General features: G+C 45.8%; 1 protein-coding gene across 2 annotated transcripts in view; it reads right to left on the bottom strand.

Annotated features, from left to right (window-relative positions):
- Positions 1–22,761, bottom strand: part of TMCO1 (transmembrane and coiled-coil domains 1) — a 222,114-nt gene that overhangs the window by 135,809 nt on the left and 63,544 nt on the right. For both annotated transcript variants that reach the window (XR_015308471.1, XM_086956986.1), the window contains exons 4-5: positions 20,469–20,515; positions 18,553–18,620 (exon numbers count right to left, since the gene is read on the bottom strand). Coding sequence is in view for 1 of the 2 variants with exons in the window: in XM_086956986.1 (XP_086813112.1) it covers positions 18,553–18,620; positions 20,469–20,515 (115 nt within the window). In the remaining variant the exon portion in view is untranslated. The remainder of the gene's footprint in view (positions 1–18,552; positions 18,621–20,468; positions 20,516–22,761) is intronic.

Genomic DNA, 22,761 nt, shown 5'->3' with positions numbered 1-22,761 from the left:
AGACAGAAAGAACTGTACATCCATACACTATCCACACAAAATCACATTTAGAGAAGGCAACCAAACCTCTACGTAGAGAATGGACCAGAGTCTGTATTATACATTGGGCGCACCGTCCCAGTTTGTGTCACTGTGCCATTTTCAACAAGCATTTGCAATGCAATAGGTCTCGCATTAGGAAAGTTTGAGCTATTGGTATTGTAAATGGCAAAGTTTTTATTTATGTTTCTTTTTTTTTTAAATAGCTAAATTAATAGCTTCGTCATTTACAATGCCAATAGTTATAACTTTCGCAAATGTGATACCTATAGCATTTGTAATGCAATATGTTTTGTATTTACAAACCGCGAGAGGACAAAAAAAAGCTCTGGACCACTGCCTCTTCCCAGGCCTTCAAAAAGGGACCTCAAAGTTCTCCTCCTCCAGAGACACCTCCAAAAGTAATTCACGTCCTCGCGCTATTTGCGAGTAAGAGGATTATGGTTCGATCCCCGGGCTAGGCGGCAGGGGTCTGCCCAGCACCATGTGATTCTGGGCAATAGCTTGCTTAATCTTCCCAATGGCCCCCAGCGCCGGGATGCCTCCGGGTAGCTGTGCGCTTTACAAATACTGGATTCACATTTACATATTATTTGGAAATAAGACATTTGAATAAAGTCAAAAGAGAAAGAGGCACAGCATTGGGTGGGGTAGAGAAGCTTCAGGACAATGGTATGTGTGCTGTAACAAATTCAAGTTGGCTAAAATAATTGAGATGTGACAGTGTGATGAATAGACATGGAGGTGGGACAATCATGAACTGTCCTGTGATCACGTTGCCTTGCACAAAGGTAAAGGGTCAGCTGCGGATATTAAAGCTGACAAAGACGGAAGGAAGGGAGAAACCCAGTTCATCTTCAAAAACAGTATGTACAGAAAAGTGCCTTTCCAGAAACTCTCATTGATTTTTAAAGAAGAAAACAATTTTCCTCCCACACATTGATTTTTAAATAACGTGAGTACCTTTTCAAAATTCTCACCTGTATATTGTTAACAGTTGTCTTACCAGTAAGATGTAGCTTAGACCTCAAAAATGCCAATGGGAGTTGGCCCAGACCAGGCTGGGAGGAGCGGGCGGGAGCTGGCAGGGCTGTCTCATGATCTCCTCTGCCCCTGACACACACTGAGCAGAGGAGGCTGGAAAGGGCGAGAAGAGCAGAAAACAGCACTCTGCACCCCCGAATTTTCAAAAGCAGCCCCAGTGGGGGCGGGATCTGAAGGAGGGGACCACCAGGCGTTCAAGGTGGAGTGAGGAGCCGGCCGGCGGGGGTGTTGGACTGGAGGCACCGGGCCGCTCTCTCCTGCAGCAGCCAGCCATGCAGCTTTGGTGGAGAGGGGGCGAGCAGGACTGCAGCTGAGCAGGGGCGGCAGCCCCCGGAGCTGCGGCGTGACCGGGCTGGCCTGAAGCCCCCCCCCCACCCCTTCAAACCCTGAACCCCGTGCAGCAGCCAGCCATGCAGCTTTGGTGGAGAGGGGGCGAGCAGGACTGCAGCTGAGCAGGGGCGGCAGCCCCCGGAGCTGCGGCGTGACCGGGCTGGCCTGAAGCCCCCCCCCCACCCCTTCAAACCCTGAACCCCGTGTGCACTGGACCCGGCCACCGACAGCCCCTCTGGGACAGAGCAGGTAAGGACACGGCCCGTGAACCCGCATGACTTGGCGAGCAGGAGGCGGGGCAATGAAGGGTTAATGTTTATGTTGCGGGGGTGGCAGGGGCGTGGCACGTGCGCCTAGGAGCTGTCCCTTAGTAGCTCAGAGGGGGCGGACGTGTGTGTGTGTGTGTGTGTCTGGGGGGCGGCGGTGGTTTCACAGCTTTGGGGTGTCTGACAGCAAGGGGAGACGCGTCTGGCCACTCGTGAGTGTTTCTGACAGTCCTGGGGAGGGTGTGTGTGTCATCTTTTGGGGGCCTGAGCTGCATTTGGGGTGTTAAAGTTCTAAGAGTCATTTCCGATAACTCTGAGCGGGGCCAGGCTGATGTGGGAGGTTTGACACTTTTAGAAAGGAGGCCGCTCCAGAGGGTGCCTTGCTAGTGTGTTTTTTTTTTTAAAATAGTTTTTATCTGACATCTCGGAGCGGGGGTCTTGTGTCTGTAGGATGGGGTCTCAGCTACGGACTGAGGGCGTGCGCGGTCCTGACTCTAGCACAGGGGAGCTGACATAAATGACGGGGCAGGGGGAATGGGAATTGAGTGACAGGGAGTCTGACATTCATGAGAAGGGTCTGGCATGCTGGTTGGGGAGGGGGCTTACGGCGAAGGGGTTGAGGGTTCTGGAGGCACTGGCGGGGAAATCATGGCCCTTGAGATCCCTGGAAAAAGACAGCTCCGGGTAGGGGTGGTCTGGCAGATCTGTGGCGCGTCTCACAGCTCTGCCCACGGTGCAGTGTGCGGCAGCTCCTAGAAGCGGCTGACAGCTCCTGGAAAGAGCGAGGGGAGGGGGTGGCGGCGGCAGGCGCGATAGAAGTCTGACAGCTGTAGAAGAATTAAAGTGCGACCGCTCTGTGGGGGTCGGACAGATCAGGACGAGGTCTCTTTAAACCGTTTCGGATCAGGCGTAGGCATGGCCAGGCGGCTCCAAGAGGGTGGAAGGGGAAGCCATTCTCGTGTGTACTGTACTCTGCACTGTTTACAGGGCAGCCCTCCTCGGTTTCCCCACCCCGCCCAAGACTGCCAATGCTTGGTAAAAGTCCAGCGCTCTGGTGTAGGTAGTTTAGCCATACCCCCGAGTCAGCATCGCGATTTCATTGCGGTGATTTAAATGACCACCCCAGTGCAGTATGGGTGTTGTAGTTCTTTACTTTGGCTTTAGAATGTTTTCTAAAAAGCTGAGGACTTGTAAGCGGTATTCCGTGGGTAGCAGCGAGTTGGCGCCCTTGGTGTAAGGGCGAGCACATGGCGTGCTTGGTGTAAGCCCCGTATATAGCATGTGTACATTGATGCCTCGTGTCACGCATATAACCGGGGCATGGAGTGTGTGTGGGTTCGGTGAACGGTGGTGGCAGGGGGCTACAATCCCCAAGTGGCCGATTTAAATGAACTGGACACACACATGATGTTTCAGATGGATCGGACACCCACATGACTCCAGGGGGGAGACCGGGATACGTGGAGCGCGAGAAAGGGCTCGGACACATATAGATTAGACATACTAGACAGGACCACCGTTCGGGGCGAACACACGAGGCACAGTAGAGGAACTGAACACAAAATAGGTGTAAAGGGATTAAACACGTTCACAGAAACACAACTCGAACCCACGGAGGCTGTGCAGCAGGATACCACGCACAAAGCGGGAGTTGGGGCAGGTTTCCCTCTCTGGACTGTGCTGCACAAAAGTTCACGCTCGCCTGTTTGTGCCCCTGTATATCTCTGTCAGAGCATGGCCCGCTGTCTCTTTTAAGTTTGATTTATTAAGAAATAGAAACAAGTCCAGCGGCGACCCGGAAGCTCTTGGCCGGCCGGCCAATCCGGTCGCGGCCGACCGGAAGTCCCGCCTCCCGAGCTGCCGGCGCATGGAGCGCCCTGCCTGTCCGAATCAGCCCGGGTCCCCAGGAGGGGGCCGGGGAGAAGGAGTGTGTTGCGGGGCTGGCGCGACAACAGGAAACAGCGCCCCGGTGCCGAAGGAGGGAAGAAGAGTCCTGCTGCCGGGCCCTGCAGCTGAGGAGAGCCGCCGCATGAAGGAAGCCGGTGAGTGGGTTGCTGAGCGGGGGGAAGCATGTGCGCCAGTGCGGGGGGGGGGGGGGGGGAAGCATGTGCGCGAGTGCGGGGGGGGGCGGGCTTTGTATGTGTGTGTGCGTGCATGTGTGTGTGTGACTGTGGGGGAGGGGGGTGTGTGTGTGAGCGAGTGTCTGTGTGCCTGTATGTGTGTGCCTGCGCTCGCCTGTGTGTGCGTGCGTGCATGCAGAGGGGTGGGGGCTGCCTGCCTGCGTCTGTGTGAGCAAGGGCTGAGTTACTCTGCGCATGCGCGGGTCAGACGCGCGCTCCCGCGGTGAAAACTGCGAAGGGATTACGCTTGTGTCAGATTGGTGTCCACATTCCCAATAACGGGCCACAATAGGTCTGAAGCAGACACCCTCAATGCTCACGCATTGAGCGTAGGTCTGCTCGACCTAAAAAGGTGTGCCTGCCAGGGATTGAGATAATGTGCCATATTACAATAAATGCACTGCCACCGAGGGAGCTGCAAACTTGCACTGCCGTAGGAGCAGTACATTCAGTGCAGGGATGTGGAATTCCTATAGCCCGACGCTCAGGACATATTGTTTAGGGCGAAGGGTAACAAGTTTACATGTGTATTCTGTCCTTGGAACAAGTAGTCCCAACCCCCTGCAGCAGAAACCCTTTGGCTGCCAGTTTGCAGTACCACATTATGGATCATTATCATTATGGATCAGGGAAGGGCACAGTCTGCATTTTAAGTAATACTGATGTCCATATGCGAATGTTGTTCAAACTTGTATTTATGGTTCATTATTTGAGAGCCTTTATTAGTAGGGTGAGTGCTCTAGTTAATGTTGTGAGCTCTGACTGCATTACTGACAGTGGTTCTAGTATTAAAATGTGTACACACATGTTCAAAGTTGAGCAATATGAGGCTATTATAATGCTCCCAGAATGCTCTCTGATTTTATGCAAATATTTGCAGAAGCTTGAAAGCAAGATTGAGGATTCGTTGCTTTCAAAATAAAATGTTCATAAAAAAATGAAAGCAGAAAAAAACATTTCTCTAAACTACTGTAAAATTGTAGGTACAATTTCTTTGCAGCATAATTTAGTCACGTGTTGATGCATGCTTGTAATTCTAAAAAATATTCATACTGGAAAATGAGTGTAACCAGTTTCAATAAGGTTATGGGAAACCAAAATAAACAAGCATTGGCATAGCCAGTAGGTCTGAAATTGGTGATCAGCTTTTTAGTTTTGTCAATGTGTGACTTGTTTTGGCATGGTTTATGTAAAACCTCACGGGTGTAGGAACTGTCCGGCCCTCACCATTATAACAAGCATTAGCAAAAGCAAAAGTTGTTTTTGGTCTCAAAAAGCACACAGCCACAGTAGTTATTGGCACTGAACAAAACTACTTTGTGTGCCGATATGCTCCTTGTGAAAGAGCAGAATGCTGTCACTCACAGTGAAGCCAGACGATAAAGTGAGAGACAGTATTTTAATAAACTCAAAAAGTCACTGTCAACGCCAGACCAAATTAGGGGCCCAATTACTGAAGAAAGTCGCCAAAGTGCACCCCTGGTATTCATCCTTGAATTAAGTGCAGCTATTCCCAAGATTTTACAGAAGTAGGGCAAGAAATAATACTCCTAGAAAATATTTGTGAACTGCATTTTAGCATGAGCAAAAGTTGCATATGTAGATTTGCTCATGCGAAAATCTGAGTGTTTGCATGTTTGCTTTCCCTCCAACCACTTTTTCCCCCAACTCTGGAAAAAGGTTTACTTCTGCCGTTGTCAGGAGAAAACTGCTAACATTTCTCAGTATGAGAACAGGTTAGAAAGAGTTGTTGAAAACCCTTAAAACATCATTAGTAGGTTTGGACAGACTCAAAAGGGCATTCTAACCCTGGAACTATTGCTTACCACTTCATTTCAGCCCTAGTATGTAGATGTGTGGAAAGGTGGCAACATAAGGAGGTTGCAAGTATTCAAACACTACTATGGTATGAGCCCTGGCATAATCAGAGAGGCTATATCAGAGTTCTTATATAATGAGATTACTGCCATAATTTATCGCCGCACTACATGGCACCAAAGGGACAAGTGGATTTTGTTACAGGACAAGTAGATTTATGAAGTAACCTGCCCCATGGACAAGTAGATGTTTTATTAAATTCCATACCCCCGTCAGTGAAATATAGAGTGGCTGTTTTGAAAACTAATCAGGTTTCTCTGTGTAGGCTGCAACCTGCCAGCACTTTAAAGAAGGTATAGGCCTCCCCCTGCAGGCAGGTGCAGTGAAAATCTGTACCCACCTGCCGACAGATTTCTGAGGCATCCGTGGGAATGCTTTTACCCAATCCAGAGGGCTGCCCTCATGGGCCACACAAACAGTGCACCACCTTTTTTAGCGCACTATTAGTGAGCCTGCTAGGGCATGTTTGCCTATGCACCCACGTACGTAATACGGAGCAGGCCCACATGTAAAATTATTCCCACATTTGCATGGGCTACGCCCCATGCAAATGAGGGAACACCCTTTCACCACAGTGCTGGTTCTATCTGTATGTAAGCCATCAGTATTACAGAAGGGTCAGCACAAGAATCTGCTGCCCCTCCTGTAATACCGATGCACAATGTGGACGCACACGCCCGTTGCATCCCTAGGGCACTTTGTATATTATAGCCTCAGGAAAGGAACCAAGCCCGGCCTTACTCATGAAGAAAATCATGATACTGCATGCACATGTACTTTAATAGACAAACATGTACAGGATACACACTTTGACAGGGGAACAACAGATCGTATGCTACATAAATCTATTTAGTAATTTATTTATTTTTGCGTTTTTATATAGTTTGAACCAAACCCATGCGTGTATCAGAGCCCTGGGCAAAACTCACTGTCTTTCAGGTAATACAAAGTTTCACAACATGGTAAGGGCTCGATTGATATAGAATGGAACACAAAATATATTGCACAGCTACTGAAATACATCAGATAATGATTTGTAATCAAACACACAATACTTCCACACAAAATCATTATCCAGTTCTGACTAACGACCACCACCCCATTATTCAGGAAGAGTTAGGACATTTTGCACTGTTTTAAGATATATATGTTTTTTTTTACTAAAAACACATTTGTGTTGAAGATTTGTCAGTGTTGCTTTTTTAGGTCTCGGCCTGGCGAAAGCAGCGCATGCGCTGCTCTCGCCATGCAGAGGGCTTCTTGGAATCAATACGGATTCCAAAGCCGTGTCTCAGTTCCGCCTGCATTTTTCATTTGTGTGCATCGTTTGGCAACACAAATTATGACAAAGGCAGTGCAATGATTGCACCGGAGGCATTTCAATCCCTCCTGGTTGACACCCTGTCACCTTTTGGCCCCGCCCACCAGGATTGGTTCTCTCACTTGCAGCATAACACACTCTCCTTCATTAGCTGGGACGCACTATGTTTTTCACACAAGGCCGACGGCCACGGGTCGTGCAAAGATGTTCCTTCTCTCCACCATTTTGAACCTTTCCAACCCCTCGCTGCTTGCCAGGGAATGGCATGTTAAATGTGAAATGTACAATGCAAAGATTTGCATTGATGCAGCAGGCCTGCAGTTTGAGGATTTAAAAAAAAATTGTTTATAGCGTTAATTCGACAAAGGTACTGGAGAGCTTTAAATGAGCTCCAGTGATTTTACACAAGAACATATTCATTTTCTCATAGGCACTTGGAGTTTCAGGGCAGTGCGCAGAAGCACAGGATTTTAAGCAGAGGACAACATTGGAACCTGGGGCTCCGGGCCACGGACCTCAGATAGAGTGAATACTTGAGATGCACTTTATTGAGAAGTTCTAAATCTAAAGTGCGACCTGCTTCCTCCTCACAGCTTCATAAACGTCAGCAATACAATTCTACCATCTGGAAAAAAACACAATTCCACTTGGTGAAGATGATCAGGACAAAAGCTTTTAAAATGAAACTCAGACTTCCATTACTCTGTTTTACTCAAACACACAATTAAAATGCATCATGCAGGCCACAGCTATACATACGTGCATGCAAATATGCACTAGAATTGTAGTGCATATCAGTAGGACTTTACTTGAGTGGGCCGATAGGCCTTCACTCCTGTGGAACAGATAAAAAGGTCTGGTTATAACTACTGATTCAGAGAGCAGACCCCACTGCCAGAACAGCTAATCCCATGAAAGGGAAGGTAGGTCAATGTCAAACCAGCATTAGAAATGCAATAGGTCTCGCCTTTGATTACGTTAAAGCCATTTGCTTTGCTGTACAATACTATTAGCAAAGCAAATGACTAACTTAATCAAAGGTGAGATCTATTGCATTTTCAAAGCTTGTTCTTAGGTTTGTAGTGTTTTAGAACCTGAAACTTTGTGCATATTCACAAAGGGTAAATTTGATCCTACATGTACTATAACATTTTATGTCTGCCTGGAATTCACAACAGGATTCTTGACAGTCATAAATAGTTTTACAAGAGAGGTGACTAAGTCTCCACATGTACATTCCACATAAAAGGTTGAAAAGGTGCTCAAAGGAATGGTTTCCCATCGATATTTGGGAATGCCTACTGGCATGTTAGTTTGTGGGCATTCCCAAACCTATCCGACTGAGCAACTTCCCTTCTAAGTTGGCAAGAGGGTACATACCATCCCACGTTTTGATGGGGTGTGGATGAAGAAAAAAAATTGTGCATTTGTACAATGGTCTGTGTTCCTTCCATGAGGCCTTCTCTGCCATGAGAACTCTGCATAGAGGGAATAGAAGCAACAGGAAACATCCCCTGAACTTCCGGCCTGTAAACCTACACCTGGGGCAGCTTTCTAGTCTTATTACTAGGAATGTTGGTGAATACGGACTAACGGAAAAAGTAGTCTCAGGAGAAGGCAGAAATATGAGACCCTATTTTTAATTTTTTTATGAATATGTACTTTTCTTTTTTAAGGCAATGCATAGATGTCTGTAGGTGGCACACTAATAGCACTTATATACAGGTATTCATTGTGTGTATGAAACGGTTGTGATGCAATCTTTTTTCTTTGCATCTTTCAAAGTACAAAGTTTCTTTTGTTCAGTGTATTTTGAAAGACTGCTGCACATTATGCACAACCTCTAAGCAATCAGAAAATTAAACAAGCAACTATTAACATGTCTGTCCCAATTTCACACAAAAAATCCTTCCCAAAGGAAAATACTTATTTTTTTTAATTTGTGTCTCTATGCCTTTTAATTGCCCTTGGAATTAAACTTGCCTACGACACGGTCTGCCACCGCACACTACGCGCACGCCTCCGGGATCCGAGAAATGGCTCTGGATTGGACCATCTCCTTCCTCTCCGGCAAAACCCAGAGCGTCCGTCTCCCCCCCCATTCCGTTCCAAAGCATCAGAGATAACCTGCGGCATACCCCAGGGATCCTCCCGCAGCCCGACGCTGTTTAACATTTACATGGCCCCGCTCGCACACGTAGCCCGACCTCAACATAATCTCTTACGCCGACGACACTCAGCTGATCCTCTCCCTCACCAAGGACCCCATCACCGCCAAAGCCAACCTCCATGAAGGAATGAAGGCCGTCGCCAACTGGATGAAGCCCAGCCATCTGAAGCTGAACTCTGACAAGACGGAGGTCCTCATCCTCGGCTCCAACCCTTCAGCCTGGGATGACTCCTGGTGGCCAACGGCACTGGGGGCAGCCCCGACACCCACTGGCCACGCACGCAACCTGGGAATCATCCTCGACTTAACGCTCTTAATGACCAAGCAAGTCAACGCAGTCTCCTCCTCCTGCTTCAACACCCTCTGCATGCTCCGCAAGATCTACAGATGGATCCAGACAGATACAAGAAAGACAGTCACCCAGGCCCTCGTCAGCAGCAGACTGGCCTACGAAAACGCCCTCTACCCGGGAGCCCCGACCAAGCTTAAACGACTAGAACGCATCCAAAACGCCTCGGCACGACTGATCCGCGACGTACCACGCCACAGCCACATCACCCCCCCACCTGAGAAACCTGCACTAGCTTCCCGTCAACAAGAGGATATCCTTCAAGCTCCTCACCTACGCACACAAGGCACTCCACAAGACCGGCCCAGCCTACCTCAACAGATGGCTTTCCTTCTACATCCCCAACCGCCAGCTACGCTCCGCCGACCTCTCACTCGCCACCGTCCAGCGAATCCGAAGAACAACCTCCCCCACCTCGCCCCCAAGAAATGGAACACCCTCCCACTGAGCCTACGAAAGACCCAAGACCTGCTGACCTTCAGGGAGATACTCAAGACCTGGCTGTTCAATCAGTAGCGCAGCCCCCCCCACCCACCCAGCACCTTGGGACCCTCGCAGGTATGTAGTACGCTTTACAAATGAGCGATTGATTGATTGATTTAGTGCAGGGTACCCCAGTGTTTACTTGTTAATGGGGCAGCTGAGAAAGCAGTTTAATCCCTGGTGAGATTTCACACCTGTTCCATAGGCATTTTAAGCACCCAAATCAGTGATCACTGTTGAGCAGAAGCCATTAAGCAGAGAGCAACAACTGTCAGAAAAGTGAGAACCGGTACACTGGCCTCCAAAAACAATACATACCAAACAGGGGCTCAGCAAATGTATAAATGTACTTGCAATAACAAGAGCAGGGAAGATGGGGGCTAATACCCTTCCAGCCCAATGGGCGGTGCGTGCATGCATTACATGCCATGGTACATTCAGGTGCAGTTTGGACTGAAGTGGTTGTGAGATGAGGGACACCTGCACACCTGTTGTGGCAATATCCTTGTCCGACACCCTTCTGAGGAGAGATACAATAGGGAGTGGAAGAGGCGACAAGTTTGCAAATAATGTCCGGATGTCTTGTGTTGGACAGTCCCTCGGACACAATCTATCCCCTCTATAACAGAAAGAGAGAAAATGTCTCCTCTATGCTTAAAATAATCACTTCTTATTCAATGGGGCTCACAGTTTCCTTTCACAGGAGACGGTGGATAGTAGGAATGGAAAAAATGATGAAAACAGCTCAAGGAAGGTATTGAGAGTTCAGAAAATATGGTGACATCTTGTGAGACCAAGTGGGTAAAAGGTTCAGGACATGCAGTGCCCTAGGAGGTCGCACGTCCTACACACTATGAGAACCCTAATATTGATATCTATTATGCAACTAAGAGAGACAGCTTCATTTTATGAGGGTGGTAGGGGAACTTTACTAACTGACCCAGGGTAATGAAAGCAGTAGGCAGGAGGGAATGAGAGTACTGTGGATTTCAGAGAGATCTGAATGGGGCAAACTAGGACAACGTTTGGGTATTAAGGATAAGTGGAGGGGGGTGGTCGGTGGCCATGAAATTAATTTGAAGCAGTCAATGTGTTGTGGAAATGACAATAAAACAGCATTGAACACAAATGTTTTCACTCAGAGTTCTAGGCTGCATTATTTCTTCAAGTGTGAAAGAGATGCCTGTGACTTACAACATTTGAAATTGTTGTTTAAATGTTCTTTCTAAAATTACATACATTATGGCTCAAAAAGTCAGGAGGCTGCTTCAATGCACTAATAAAAATATTACAGGATCAAAAATCTCCAACACTAGGTTACAGATTTTTTATATGCGCCAAGGAAACGTAAATTATAACATTATTAAAAGTCCTCCAGAGATAGGCTCATCTGTAAGGGGCTATGAAGTTTGTATTTACCTTGCAAACTGCATTACTGTCAACAATCCTAGTGTAATGTGCATGTTAAATAAATAACGTGCTGATTTGATTTACACACTAGACTCAAGAAGTCAGTAGCATTTAAGGTAATAAACCATCTTTCATAAATCAAATTTAGACAAAATCAACGTCAAAAGACATGTATGAAGGAGTGAAATCCCCAGGCGTCGGACTGGATCAACAGATCTTTTTTTGAGCAGGATCACTGCGTGCCGATATGTGGCGTCTGAGAAACGCCGCCGTCTCCGTCATCGACACATCAGTCTCGTCTATATAGACACCACCATGGCGCGCTGACGTCAGATCCTAATACAGAGGATAACCAATTTGGAGATGGTCCTCTTCTGCACAGCACGCCCCTTCTTTGCTCCAACATACCCAACATAGAGTTGGTCATCCACCCATCGCTTTTAGTGCAGATAAGGTAGAACGACTGCACTCTTTTTTCGGTCCAGATGGTGGAGACTTTCTTCTCTTAGAAGGGTTTGAAGGAGCATAGAAGGTTGGCAAGGTGACATACTGCTCTAGGTGGAAAGAGGTCTCTACTTTAGGCAAAAAAGAAGCCCTAGTGCAGAGCACTAGTTTGTCTGGTAATACTGTCAGGTAAGGAATAGTAGTGGGTTTGTAGTAGTAGTTAATTAGCATAGTTAATAAAACCATTGCAATACAAAACATTAACATTTAAAAGCAAATCTGCATACAATGTTAAAAACATTATACCATAATATGCATCTTTTTAAAATAATTTCTAAAACTTATATTTTTAGAAGTCCATAATTAAAAGTGATGTTTGTGTTACGATAAATTATGAATCTGGTTTTGGCATTTTCTTTTCCACCACCCTCATGAGCTTCACCAAACTACAATTCAGCTGTGGGTCATTCGGTGCAAAACAGGCGAGAAATGCTGGTCTTGGTGAGCGTATTCCACGCTGATTGAAATGGCATTTTAACAGACGCTTTCGTTTTTGCAAAAGTTCATTGCAGGAACATCGCAAATGCAGCAGATTCTCTGGTGCAGAGCCGCATATGCGGCAGGAGAAGTAAGCCTTATCCTTTAGCCAATGCGTAAAATGCTGAATACAAGGTAGCAAGCCCAATCTGTACTTTAAAAACCTAATTTTAGTAGATTTAGCGTAGCCCAAATCAAGGTAGTTCTGTGGTGCTGGTGTGAAATACGAGCACAAGGTCATCCAGCCATGTGACCTTTTCCTGAGGGATGCCTTGTCCTCAATCCATGAAAGATGTTTAATTGTCTTCCTAACCAGTTTTTTAAGCGTGGAGTGATTTGTAGGAGTATCCCAGAGTTGGTTTAAGCCAGTATTCACCAGACTGCTTTTGAGGTACTTGGCAGCTGGTGAGGCCGAGTGTTGCTTTAACTCCTTCCATAGGTATTCGTTTAAAGTTCCTTAGATGGATTTCCGCACTTTGTCCCAGGTAGTTATGTACGCCCCCTGTCTTTCCAAGAACTGTTTCTGAACGCCAAACTTTAGCCTGATTTGAGCTGGTTAAGTATGTTTGGGTAAACCAAGAATAATCCTGGATGCAGCTATGACTGTATTATCTAGAGTTTTTGCATCTCTGCCTCTCGATGCTTCACTACCCATAAGCAATTGTTGGCAGGAGTTTGGCACGTACAACTTGAGCCACAGGTAGGAGCGACGGGCTGGTTAGTTTACTGTTTAGTGTTTTTAGAGAGATTGCGAAAGCAAGTCCTTTGCCTCTGATGCTGGTTTTCTGTACAGTGAAATGGCCCCCTTTATCGATGTTCACTCCTAGATATTTGTATACTGATGTATCCTCTATATGCGTTTTGTCCCAAAACCAGGTAAACTATTTTTTCCTGTTTTTGCTGATCGTCATTGTCTGGGTTTTCTCAAGATTTATGGTCAGTTCATTTGCTTCAGAATCACCCTGTGTAGCGTTCACAAGATGTTGCAGACCCACAAGATGTTGCAGACCTACTTGTGTATGGCTGATTAGGACTATTTTGTCATCATAAAGGAGACACAGTAAGGACAGCCCACCTAACCTGGGAGGTTGCGAGTTACAGCTATTTAATATCGGGATAAGATCAGCTAAAAACAAGTTGAATAATGTGGGGGCTAAGACACAACCCTGTGTGAGCCCTTTGTTGGTTAGTATGCGCCTTGACAGTAGTGAGCCATCACCCAGCTTTATCTGGACCCATGTGTCCGTGTGGAGGCTGAGCAGCAAGTCTAACAGAGACCTTGGTATCCCCCAGTTGCTCAGTTTAGACCATAAGATGTTCCGATGTATATGGTCAAAGGCAGCATTGTAATCTATAAAGCAGAAATGAATGGGCATTTTAGTTGATTTTGCCTTATCCATTAGCATTCCCATAGCTAGTATATTTGTGGTGGTTTCGACAGATTTAGCAAAACCAGTCTGGTTAGCTGGAATTTAAGAATTTTCTGTGGCCCAGGCCTGCAGCTCCTCTAAGAGTGTACCTGCAAAATACTTTGCCTCATTGTCCATAAGGCCAACTAATCGATAATTCTGTGGGAGTGATTTGTCCTCCAACTTGAATATTGGAGAAATAATAGATCCCTTCCAGGAGCCAGGCAGTCTGTTAAAACAGCTCATTTCCAAAAACAGTGGTTCAAGTGCTGCTGCTCTTGTTTATAAAGGATGGGCGGAATTCCATTCGGGCCTGGCTCCCCCTCTCTCCTTCCTTTTCTAATTTGGCACTTAATGATGTTTCATATGCTCGTCAGACCGTCATTTATTGTTAATGTATGACCATCAGGGTTGCCGGTGCTCAGGTGGACTGTCTGTGCTTTATTTTTAATCATGCCTTTTGTCGCATTATCAGTTTTTGTCTCCAAATTAATAGAATCCATATCTTGATTGAAGTGGTTCCTGAGGTAGCTTGCCCATACTTCTTCTGTAATATTAGAGGAAACTCCATCATGCAAAGATCTTGTAAATTGGTTTATGGTTTTCCAAAATCTTGCACTATTGCTCTGTTTGTTGTCAGCGTGTAGTTTTGCCCAAAGATTGTCCTCCGCAGATCTGTTGGCTTCCCATTTTTGTTTTTTCAGCATTACCTTTAGCTTCCGTAATAGATCAAGTTTCACTGTATCTGTTGGATTAAGCTGAAGTTGTCTCATTGTTTGATTAATTGATTTTTTTGTGCGCCTAATCTTCTCTTTATATTCTCATGGGACATACTTGATGCTACTATGGCACGGTTGGACCTGTGGCTTAGTTCTTGTAGCATAAGCTGCCATAGGTGGTGTAAATTGCTCCCATTTCTCGACTTCACTTGAACCGGTTCTAGCATTAAAGTGCTGTTTTGCATTTTCCAGCATAGTAACGTCGGTCGCTGCTGCGAACTTAATCCTTTTAAGATTGATGGTATAAACTGATTCTTTATGAGCCAAAGATTGCTCAAATTAGGGCTTGCTTACTTTAAGCGCAATTTCTTGGGGACGGTGATCACTGTCAGCTTTATCACCCATCTGAAATGAAATCATGTGTTGAAATAGAGGCAGTGAAATGAAAGTGTAATCTAGTATTGTATTAATTTTTGTTGAATAATGTGTTGTAGCTTGGGTTATCTCCGGAAAATCTTCCATTTATTGCTCTGATATTAAAATGTACGAGATCCTCTAATATCTGTTTCCCTATTTTGGTTTGTGTGAATATTCGCGGCTTCCCTTATAAAGAGATATCCCAAGTAGAATTTTGCAATAGAATGTCTTCATCTAATGAAGTTGCCATAAGATTAAGGTTAAAGTCCCCAGTAAGCATAGATCTGTTGTAGATTTTTCCCATATGTACACCTCCAAAAAATTGCAAAGTTCCTTTGCTGCCTTTGTGTTCCTTTTTGGATGGACATACGCATTGATTAAAGTAAGATCATGCCCCCTTTGCCTGGTGTTAAATACGAGGTGAGAAGGTTTACTGCCATTGTCGCTGAAGAAGTTGGTCCAACTACATTGGCTATTTTACACTTGTGACTAATCGGGTAAGGAGGCTGAGAAGAGACCACGCCTGCAACTCGCTCACCCTCCTGGCAGAAGTTATTGCCACTAAAAAGGCTGTCTTGATGGTGAGCAGCCACAGGTGCCAACTGTGCAGTGGCTCAAAAGGTGCACACATTAAATAAGTGAGGACCAAGGTACGGTCCCATTGGGGCATGACAAATGGTGAGTGGGGAAAACAATGTGTTAGCCCTTTCAGAAATCTATTTACAATAGGCGACTTGAATAGTAACGGTTGGTCAGGCAACCATAGAAAGGCAGAAAGGGCTGAAACGCAACCCTTTAGTGTCCAGAGCAGAGCCCTGCTTGGCAAGAGTCAGGATGAAAAGGATGTCAGAAAGGGAGGCATACATGGGTCAATAGACCGTTCTGTACAACATTTACAAAATTTGTGCCATCGGCAGGCGTATATCAACTTAGTGGAGGGACACCTGGCTGTCAAGGTAACTTCACATACTTCAGAAGGAAGGTCAAATGCTATCTACTCAATCTCCACTCAAGGAGGCGGAGGGTTGACATGTTGGTTGGAGGAGTCTCCCCTGCTGCTGTGACAGAAGATCCTCCCAAAGGAGCAGGCTGATCGGAGGATCGATGCTCATCTGCAGAAGCTTGGGATACTAAACTCTCCGTACCCAGACAGGACCCACAAAAATGACTTGAGCCTGGTCGCTCCTGATCTTCTTGAGCACTGTGGACAGGAGTGGTATGGGTGGAAAGGTATATAGGAGGCCTGAACTCCACTCTAAACTAAAAGGGTCGCTGAGCGAGAGCCACTTTGGAAACTGCTGACATTGCGCGTTCTCCTCAGAGGCAAACAGTTCTAACCAAGGTTCTCCCCACCGCTGAAAGAGTCCTTGCACCACCTCTGGATGGAGACACCACTCGTGATCCGCTAGGCACCGACAGCCGAGTTAGTCCTCCCTGGCGTTCAGGGAACTGGCCAGGGATATGCCCTGTTGTTCCAGCGAAGCCCAGAGATGTAAGGCCTCCTGACAGAGGGTACACAACCCCCACCCCACCTTGTTTGTTTGTTTGTTGCAGTACCACATGACAGTAGTATTATCAACTGAACCAGCCTTCCCTGGAGAGATGGTAAGAAGGCTTTCAGTGCCCATTGGATCACACGAAGCTCCAACAGGTTGATGTGGAGCCCGGCTTCAGCCAGAGACCAGAGTCCTGTGATCTCCACCTCTCCCAGATGGCTGCCCAAACCCAGGAGTGACACATCTGTCACCACTGTGAGATCTGGGTGGGGAAGGAAGAGGGTTCTTTCTGTGACCCATTTGCGGTTTGTCAGCCATCACTGCAGATCTTGCGCCGTTCCCTCTGAGAACTGGAACAGGTCAGTGAGATTCCCTTGATGCAGTGCCCACTGGAACTTCAGGTCCCACTGCAGAGCCTGCATGTGCCATCTGGCATTATTCACTAGCAGGATGCAGGAAGAAATGAGGCCCAGCAGCCTCAGTCTATCTCACCAAAATCCAGTATAGAGGCTGACACATCGGTATCGTAGCCTGAATATCCTGGACTCGTCATTCGGAAGGGTAGGCCCGAAACTGCACTGTGTCCATTACAGCTCAGATGAAAGGGAGTGTTTGGGAAGGAGCCAGATATGACTTTGGCACGCTTATAGTGAACCCCAGCGAATGCAGGAAGCTTGCTGTAGTCTGGAGGTGGGAATCAACCGCCTGGGGCGAGCCCGCTAACAGCCAGTCATCAAGATAGGGGAAAACTAGAACCCCTGATCTCCACAGATGAGCCATGACCACTGCCATCATCTTGGTCAAACACTGAGGGGCACTGGTGAGGTCGAAGGGGAACGCAGTAAAATGAAAGTGCTCGTGGCCCACCATAAACTGTAGGCAGCGGCGCTGGACAGGCAGGAGAGAAATATGGAAATAAGTGTCCTACAAGTCCAATGCTACCATCCAGTCTCCTGGGTCCAGGGCAGACAGAACCTGAGTTAGGGTGAGCATCCTGAACTTCTCTTTTCCACTTTTGAGAGGAAGTAGTTGAGGGACACGAGGTAGAGGATAGGAAGAAGGGCTCTGTCCTTTTTGGGGACCAGAAAGTATCGGGACTATCAACCACAGCCTATTTCTAGCACCGAAACCCGCTCTCTGGTCTCCTTGGCCCAGAGAGTCGTGACTTTCTCTCTAAATAAGGCACAGTGATTCTGCATCAGCCGATCGTAAGTTGGAGGCAACAGTTTTGACGTGGCAAGTTGGTGCAATGGTTGTTTATTTATTTTTTATTGTAAGAATAGGTCACAAAAATAAATAAAAAGGGGAAAACAAAATATGCTGTTGCCTAAGCAAGCACGCTTTATGCTTGCAATAAAATAAAAATACATTTAAGAACCTTTCACTGATGCATCTGTTTTACCCAGGGTTGTATTTTTAAACAGGCCTTTCAGTTGTGTATGCATTTTATTAATATTTGAGAAGGAGACTAGAACAAATCACCAGCTTAAAAAGCACTCAATTCGCAGAATACTACAATATTACATTATCACTTTAACACTTTATAGTATGAAATTAAAAAAAGGAGTGCAGGATAAGTAAATAGTCTATATTTAATTATAAAGAGCGAATACTATTTAAAAAAATAATCATACTTTAAACCAGCTTTGCAGCTGAAGAGAATGGATCTACTTTTAGGTTGGTGCGAACTATGCACACAAACTTTGGGCAGTATATCAAAGTGAAGTGAGCAAATGAGTAATGTGGGCAGACCTATTGCCCAATGCAATATGCTGTGGTGGGTGGAAGCAAAATCTGAATGAAAATGTAACATACAAAAGGATGAAGCCTTTCTGATCAAAACCACTTTATGCATGCATATTATGTAGGATTTATTTTAGGGAAACAATAAACTGGCAGACAGCTAAAGAGGAAAAAAAGGCCACACATAAAAAGCAGAGGAAGGTGAGCATGAGCCACTGGAGAAGATGAAGAGTTTTCACCTCAACAGATAAAATCACAGGTCAAACCTCATTAACTACCGAAGGCTCAGACTGCAACATGCCAACAATAGATGCAAAGTTTGTGAGTGTTACAACACGTGTCAGATGGAGAAGACACAAAAGGCCATCTTCACTTACATGGAGTTGAACATGCCCATCAAGGCCGTGAAGCAGAATCCAATAGCAAACATGGACTTCATTCGGACCTACAGTGGAAAAAAGCTTGCAATTAACTTTGAAACTTCTGCAAGAAAAACTGAATGCAGGCAAATAGAAAACTATCAGACTCATGTAGCGGTCATGCTAAATTCTCAGACAGTGGGAGAGTTAGCCGACAAATCGTACGCAACTGGTGTCAACACATGTTGCTCCATTTTGATGTTGCTCAATAAAGTACATGGTATACACTAATGGTAGACTAGGAACTGATTGAACAGGAGATCAAACCACCAACAAACCATCACTTGGCAGTAGCACCAGGTCTCCAATGTGGGTGATGCTGTTCAATGTCTACAGGTTAGGGATGAGATGGCTAAACCTGCATCATCTGCAGATGTGATGCCCTAACTAAAAGGGTTATAGTTTAAAACCTAGACCGAGCACCTATTCCAGCCAAGTGCAGGTCAACTACAAACAGGAAATTTGTCAGTAAAGCCTTCCTTTAGCTGTTCAGGGTAAGGAGGTTCAAAGTATCCACATTATAGAAGATGCCAACTCTCAACCCCTCCCACCAGAGTCCTGTGATCTCCACCTCTCCCAGATGTCTGCCGAAACCCAGGAGTGACACATCTGTCACCACTGTGAGATCTGGGTGGGGAAGGAAGACAGACTCTGCGATCCATCATCCTAAAATCTAATGACATTCAGTAGGAGGAACGGAGCTACTAAGGAAAACGAATATAATGATGCCATGGCAGACAGGAGATCACCATGAACAAAAGCAGTGCAATGCCAGGGATAGACAGAAGATACTCAGCACAAGCAGGACTACAATGACTGTGAGGGAAAGAAGGGATATGAGACACTCAGTATTCCGTGTGGCATGGGAAAGATGAGAAATGTCCAGCTCCGAGAGAAGCCGATAACCTGGAAGGACACAGAATTCTCAGAAACCAAGTTAGTACAATGTCTGTCAGGGAAAGAGGATGCTTAGCACCAAGAGCAGTACAATGCAGAAACACACCGCAGATAATCATTTCAGCAGCAGCATTCCCACGGTATCTGCAAGGGCAGGGAGATATTCAGCATTGGACTCTACACAACGCTTGAGATAGGCAGGAGTTGCTCACCACAAGATGAAGTACAGAGTCTGGAGGACAGCTCAGCACCCATTGGAGCACAAAATCAAGACAATAGAAAAGGCTCAGCACCAGGCACAGAACAAATCTCGAATGATAGGAGGTTCTCTTAACCAGGTACAGCACACCTGGGACAGACTAGGACTGCTATGTACAATGTAGAACAAAAAGCCCAAAAGCGCGGAGGGATGTTCAGCACCAGAAATAGTACAATGCCTGGAAAGATGTGAGAATTAGCTAAAACTTTCAGATTATAAAAATAAAGGACAATCTCGCACACAACAGTTGGTTAAGGAATGGGGTCTCCAAGCTGCTGATCTGACCAATCTTGCTATGAAACTGTGGTAAATTAACAGATAACAAATCCAGACAATTTGGGTCATGCCCGAAAAGGCCAAACAAAACTGAGTTTTGCCTGTACGGCTGTCACAATGACAAAGTGAACAAAAGCACAGTCTAAGCTACAAAATGTAGCTTTGTGATCAACTCGTGAAAACAACTGTCCAAAGCTGCTCATCTACTAGTGGTGTCAGAAGAGTCGAATTTTGCAAGATCACCTACACTGCATGAAACGGTGGTAAGAACCGCTACCAAGATGCTTCTGTTGTACACCAGCAGCAGTGTAACAGACAAATGCTGAAGTTCTGCAGAATTTTCAACACAACGGTAGGTCAGGAGCGAACAATACCCTGCAGTCGGGCATGGTTCACATTTAAATAAACATAATAAGTCTTGTGCTCTGCAAGGGTTTCTTACCATGGACAGGTCCCGGTTATTGTTCTTTAGTTTCTCCTCTTGACGTTCTGCAATAAAAAAAAGAGCACGTCGTTTGGTGCAGAATCTTCATGTTTACAAAGTGGCAAACGTAATTTCAAAAGATATATTAGAGGAGTGGAATTTGTTTCTGAATTTTAAAACAGAGGCCCGACTTGGGCATCAGTCTGTCTAAAATCAAATATTTTAGTCTCGACAGATTGTCCAACATTTTATTTGTTTAATTTAGACTCCTGGCTCTGTTCACAAAAAGGTTACCAAACTGTACAACACTTTGTGCATTTTATGCCAGACTTTTCTGAGTTTGGCTTTTTAAGGGCTGCAAGAAGTAGAACTCCTTAGTATCCCGTGGGAGTATCAATCTATCAGGGATGGAACGCTGCTTCAGACCAAGTTCACTTTTCTTTCCAATCATGGACAGCACATTGCAATGCCTTTCAACCAGGAAGGTCTTGGTCAGTTAATTAACTACCGTATTTTCCAGCGTATAGGACGACCCAGCGTATAAGACGACCCCCTACTTTTCTGGATAAAATGTAGGTTTCATGCTATACTCGCCGTATAAGACTACCCCCACTTCCAGCGCAGTACTGTATTGCCGGCGGGAACTTTCTACAGTCCCCTTTCTATGCCCATGAACTGAGGAGATGACGTACGGTACTAACGCTCCTCTCCTTCCGACGAACGTGAGATTTATGGCCACATCGGAAGGAGAGAGAGACGCCAGATCAGCGCATGTGCCCGCTGTAGCTCTACACTGAATACGCAGTTCGAAAATACCGAAATGCCCCGTGAGAGCCTGCTCCCATCGGCACTACGAGACCGTAAGAGACTGTACATTATTTTATTCATGTACCGTAACTTAACTTAAAGTTTGCTTTTGTAGTTTGTTTTGTTGTAATTTTCGCCTCGTGTATCATTACTGGACTGTTGTGAAGCGCTCTTCGGGTAAAGTCTGCGCTATATAACATTGCTTCCGGTAAATAAAGTACAGCTAGAGGGAATTGTAGTATGACTCACATACTGTACTGTAAGCACAATATAAGGGGGATCAGTAGCAGGGCCCTACGGCACAGGGAGTGTGAAGCAAGAGCCCAGAGGCCATATTGGAGGGCTCGTGGGTGCTGACTTCGTTCTACTTGATTTTTTCTCCATATTCAAAGTCGGTGGAGCGTTGCTTCCACTCCTAAAAATTTGGTACCCGGCCTATAAGACGACCCCTGACTTTGGAGAACATTTTAAGAGGTTAAAAAGTCGTCTTATACGCCGGAAAATACGGTATGTCATATGTCTCTATTGCTTTGTTAAATGCATGGTCTATACTTGCAATCTGATATTTAAAGCAGTTTTCTTTCTTCACCCCAAGGGATAAAGCCAGCAATGAAGACAGTTCAGGAGCAATGAAAAATCCCATCAATGCCATGGACCAATTAGGAACAAGGGGAAAGGTAGACCAACGGTGAGAGTAGTTATCCTAGCTCTTCAAGAGCTAAATTAGACATCAGGTGGTAGTGGGTGAGACAGCAGCTAAAACTGCAGGATGAGTGGTGTGTGAAGAAGGTAGTCTTACACCCAGAAGGTACAATCTGTGGCAAGCTTCATCATCAGATACTCACCCACTACACAAAGTGAGAGTGGGTGGCTTGACGCAATTGTAAGCTGAGCTCTTTAGCTAAAAATAAGGGATTTAGCATGTGAATTAAAATTGCCTTCCAGATCCCAACTCTTTTTTTACTATGGAGGTCCTTTGGCTGAGATGAAAACAACCAGATGTTTTGGGGGCACAACAACCCATTAAATCAGTGGTTCGACATGTTTCAGCCTTTATTTATGCCACCAAGGGACAGAAGCTTTCCACAGGACCAAAAACGATGTAGAATCCCTACCATTCTGGACTAGTTAAATAGAACAAACATGAAGCATGCACGCAACATGAAGCATGCATGCAACATAGAGACCCTAATGAACCTTTTGCTCTTTATGGTCTCTAGATTAGAAAAAGGAAATCCCGTTATGTACCCGTTAAGGGGTATCCTTTGTCCCGCACAACATGCTTAACATGTGGAACAAGGCATGCAAATGTTAGGCCACCTCTCCACCACGCCGAAAGAATTCGCCCTGCACGGGACCATATATTTAAAAGCAGACACAGTAAGGCAAAATAAATGGACAAACCGTGTATAGCATGCACACAAATGGTTGATAAAAATGCTTCTATGACCTACATGTCCTATTTTTTAGTAAGGCTTCATAAGGCAGTGGGGAAAGGCGATCC

The sequence above is a fragment of the Lissotriton vulgaris genome, chromosome 1_1, assembly GCF_964263255.1.
Source record: "Lissotriton vulgaris chromosome 1_1, aLisVul1.2, whole genome shotgun sequence".
NCBI classification, from domain to species: domain Eukaryota; kingdom Metazoa; phylum Chordata; class Amphibia; order Caudata; family Salamandridae; genus Lissotriton; species Lissotriton vulgaris.
The sequence above is the reverse complement of the archived record's forward strand: the minus strand, read 5'-3'. Positions and strand labels throughout refer to the sequence as shown.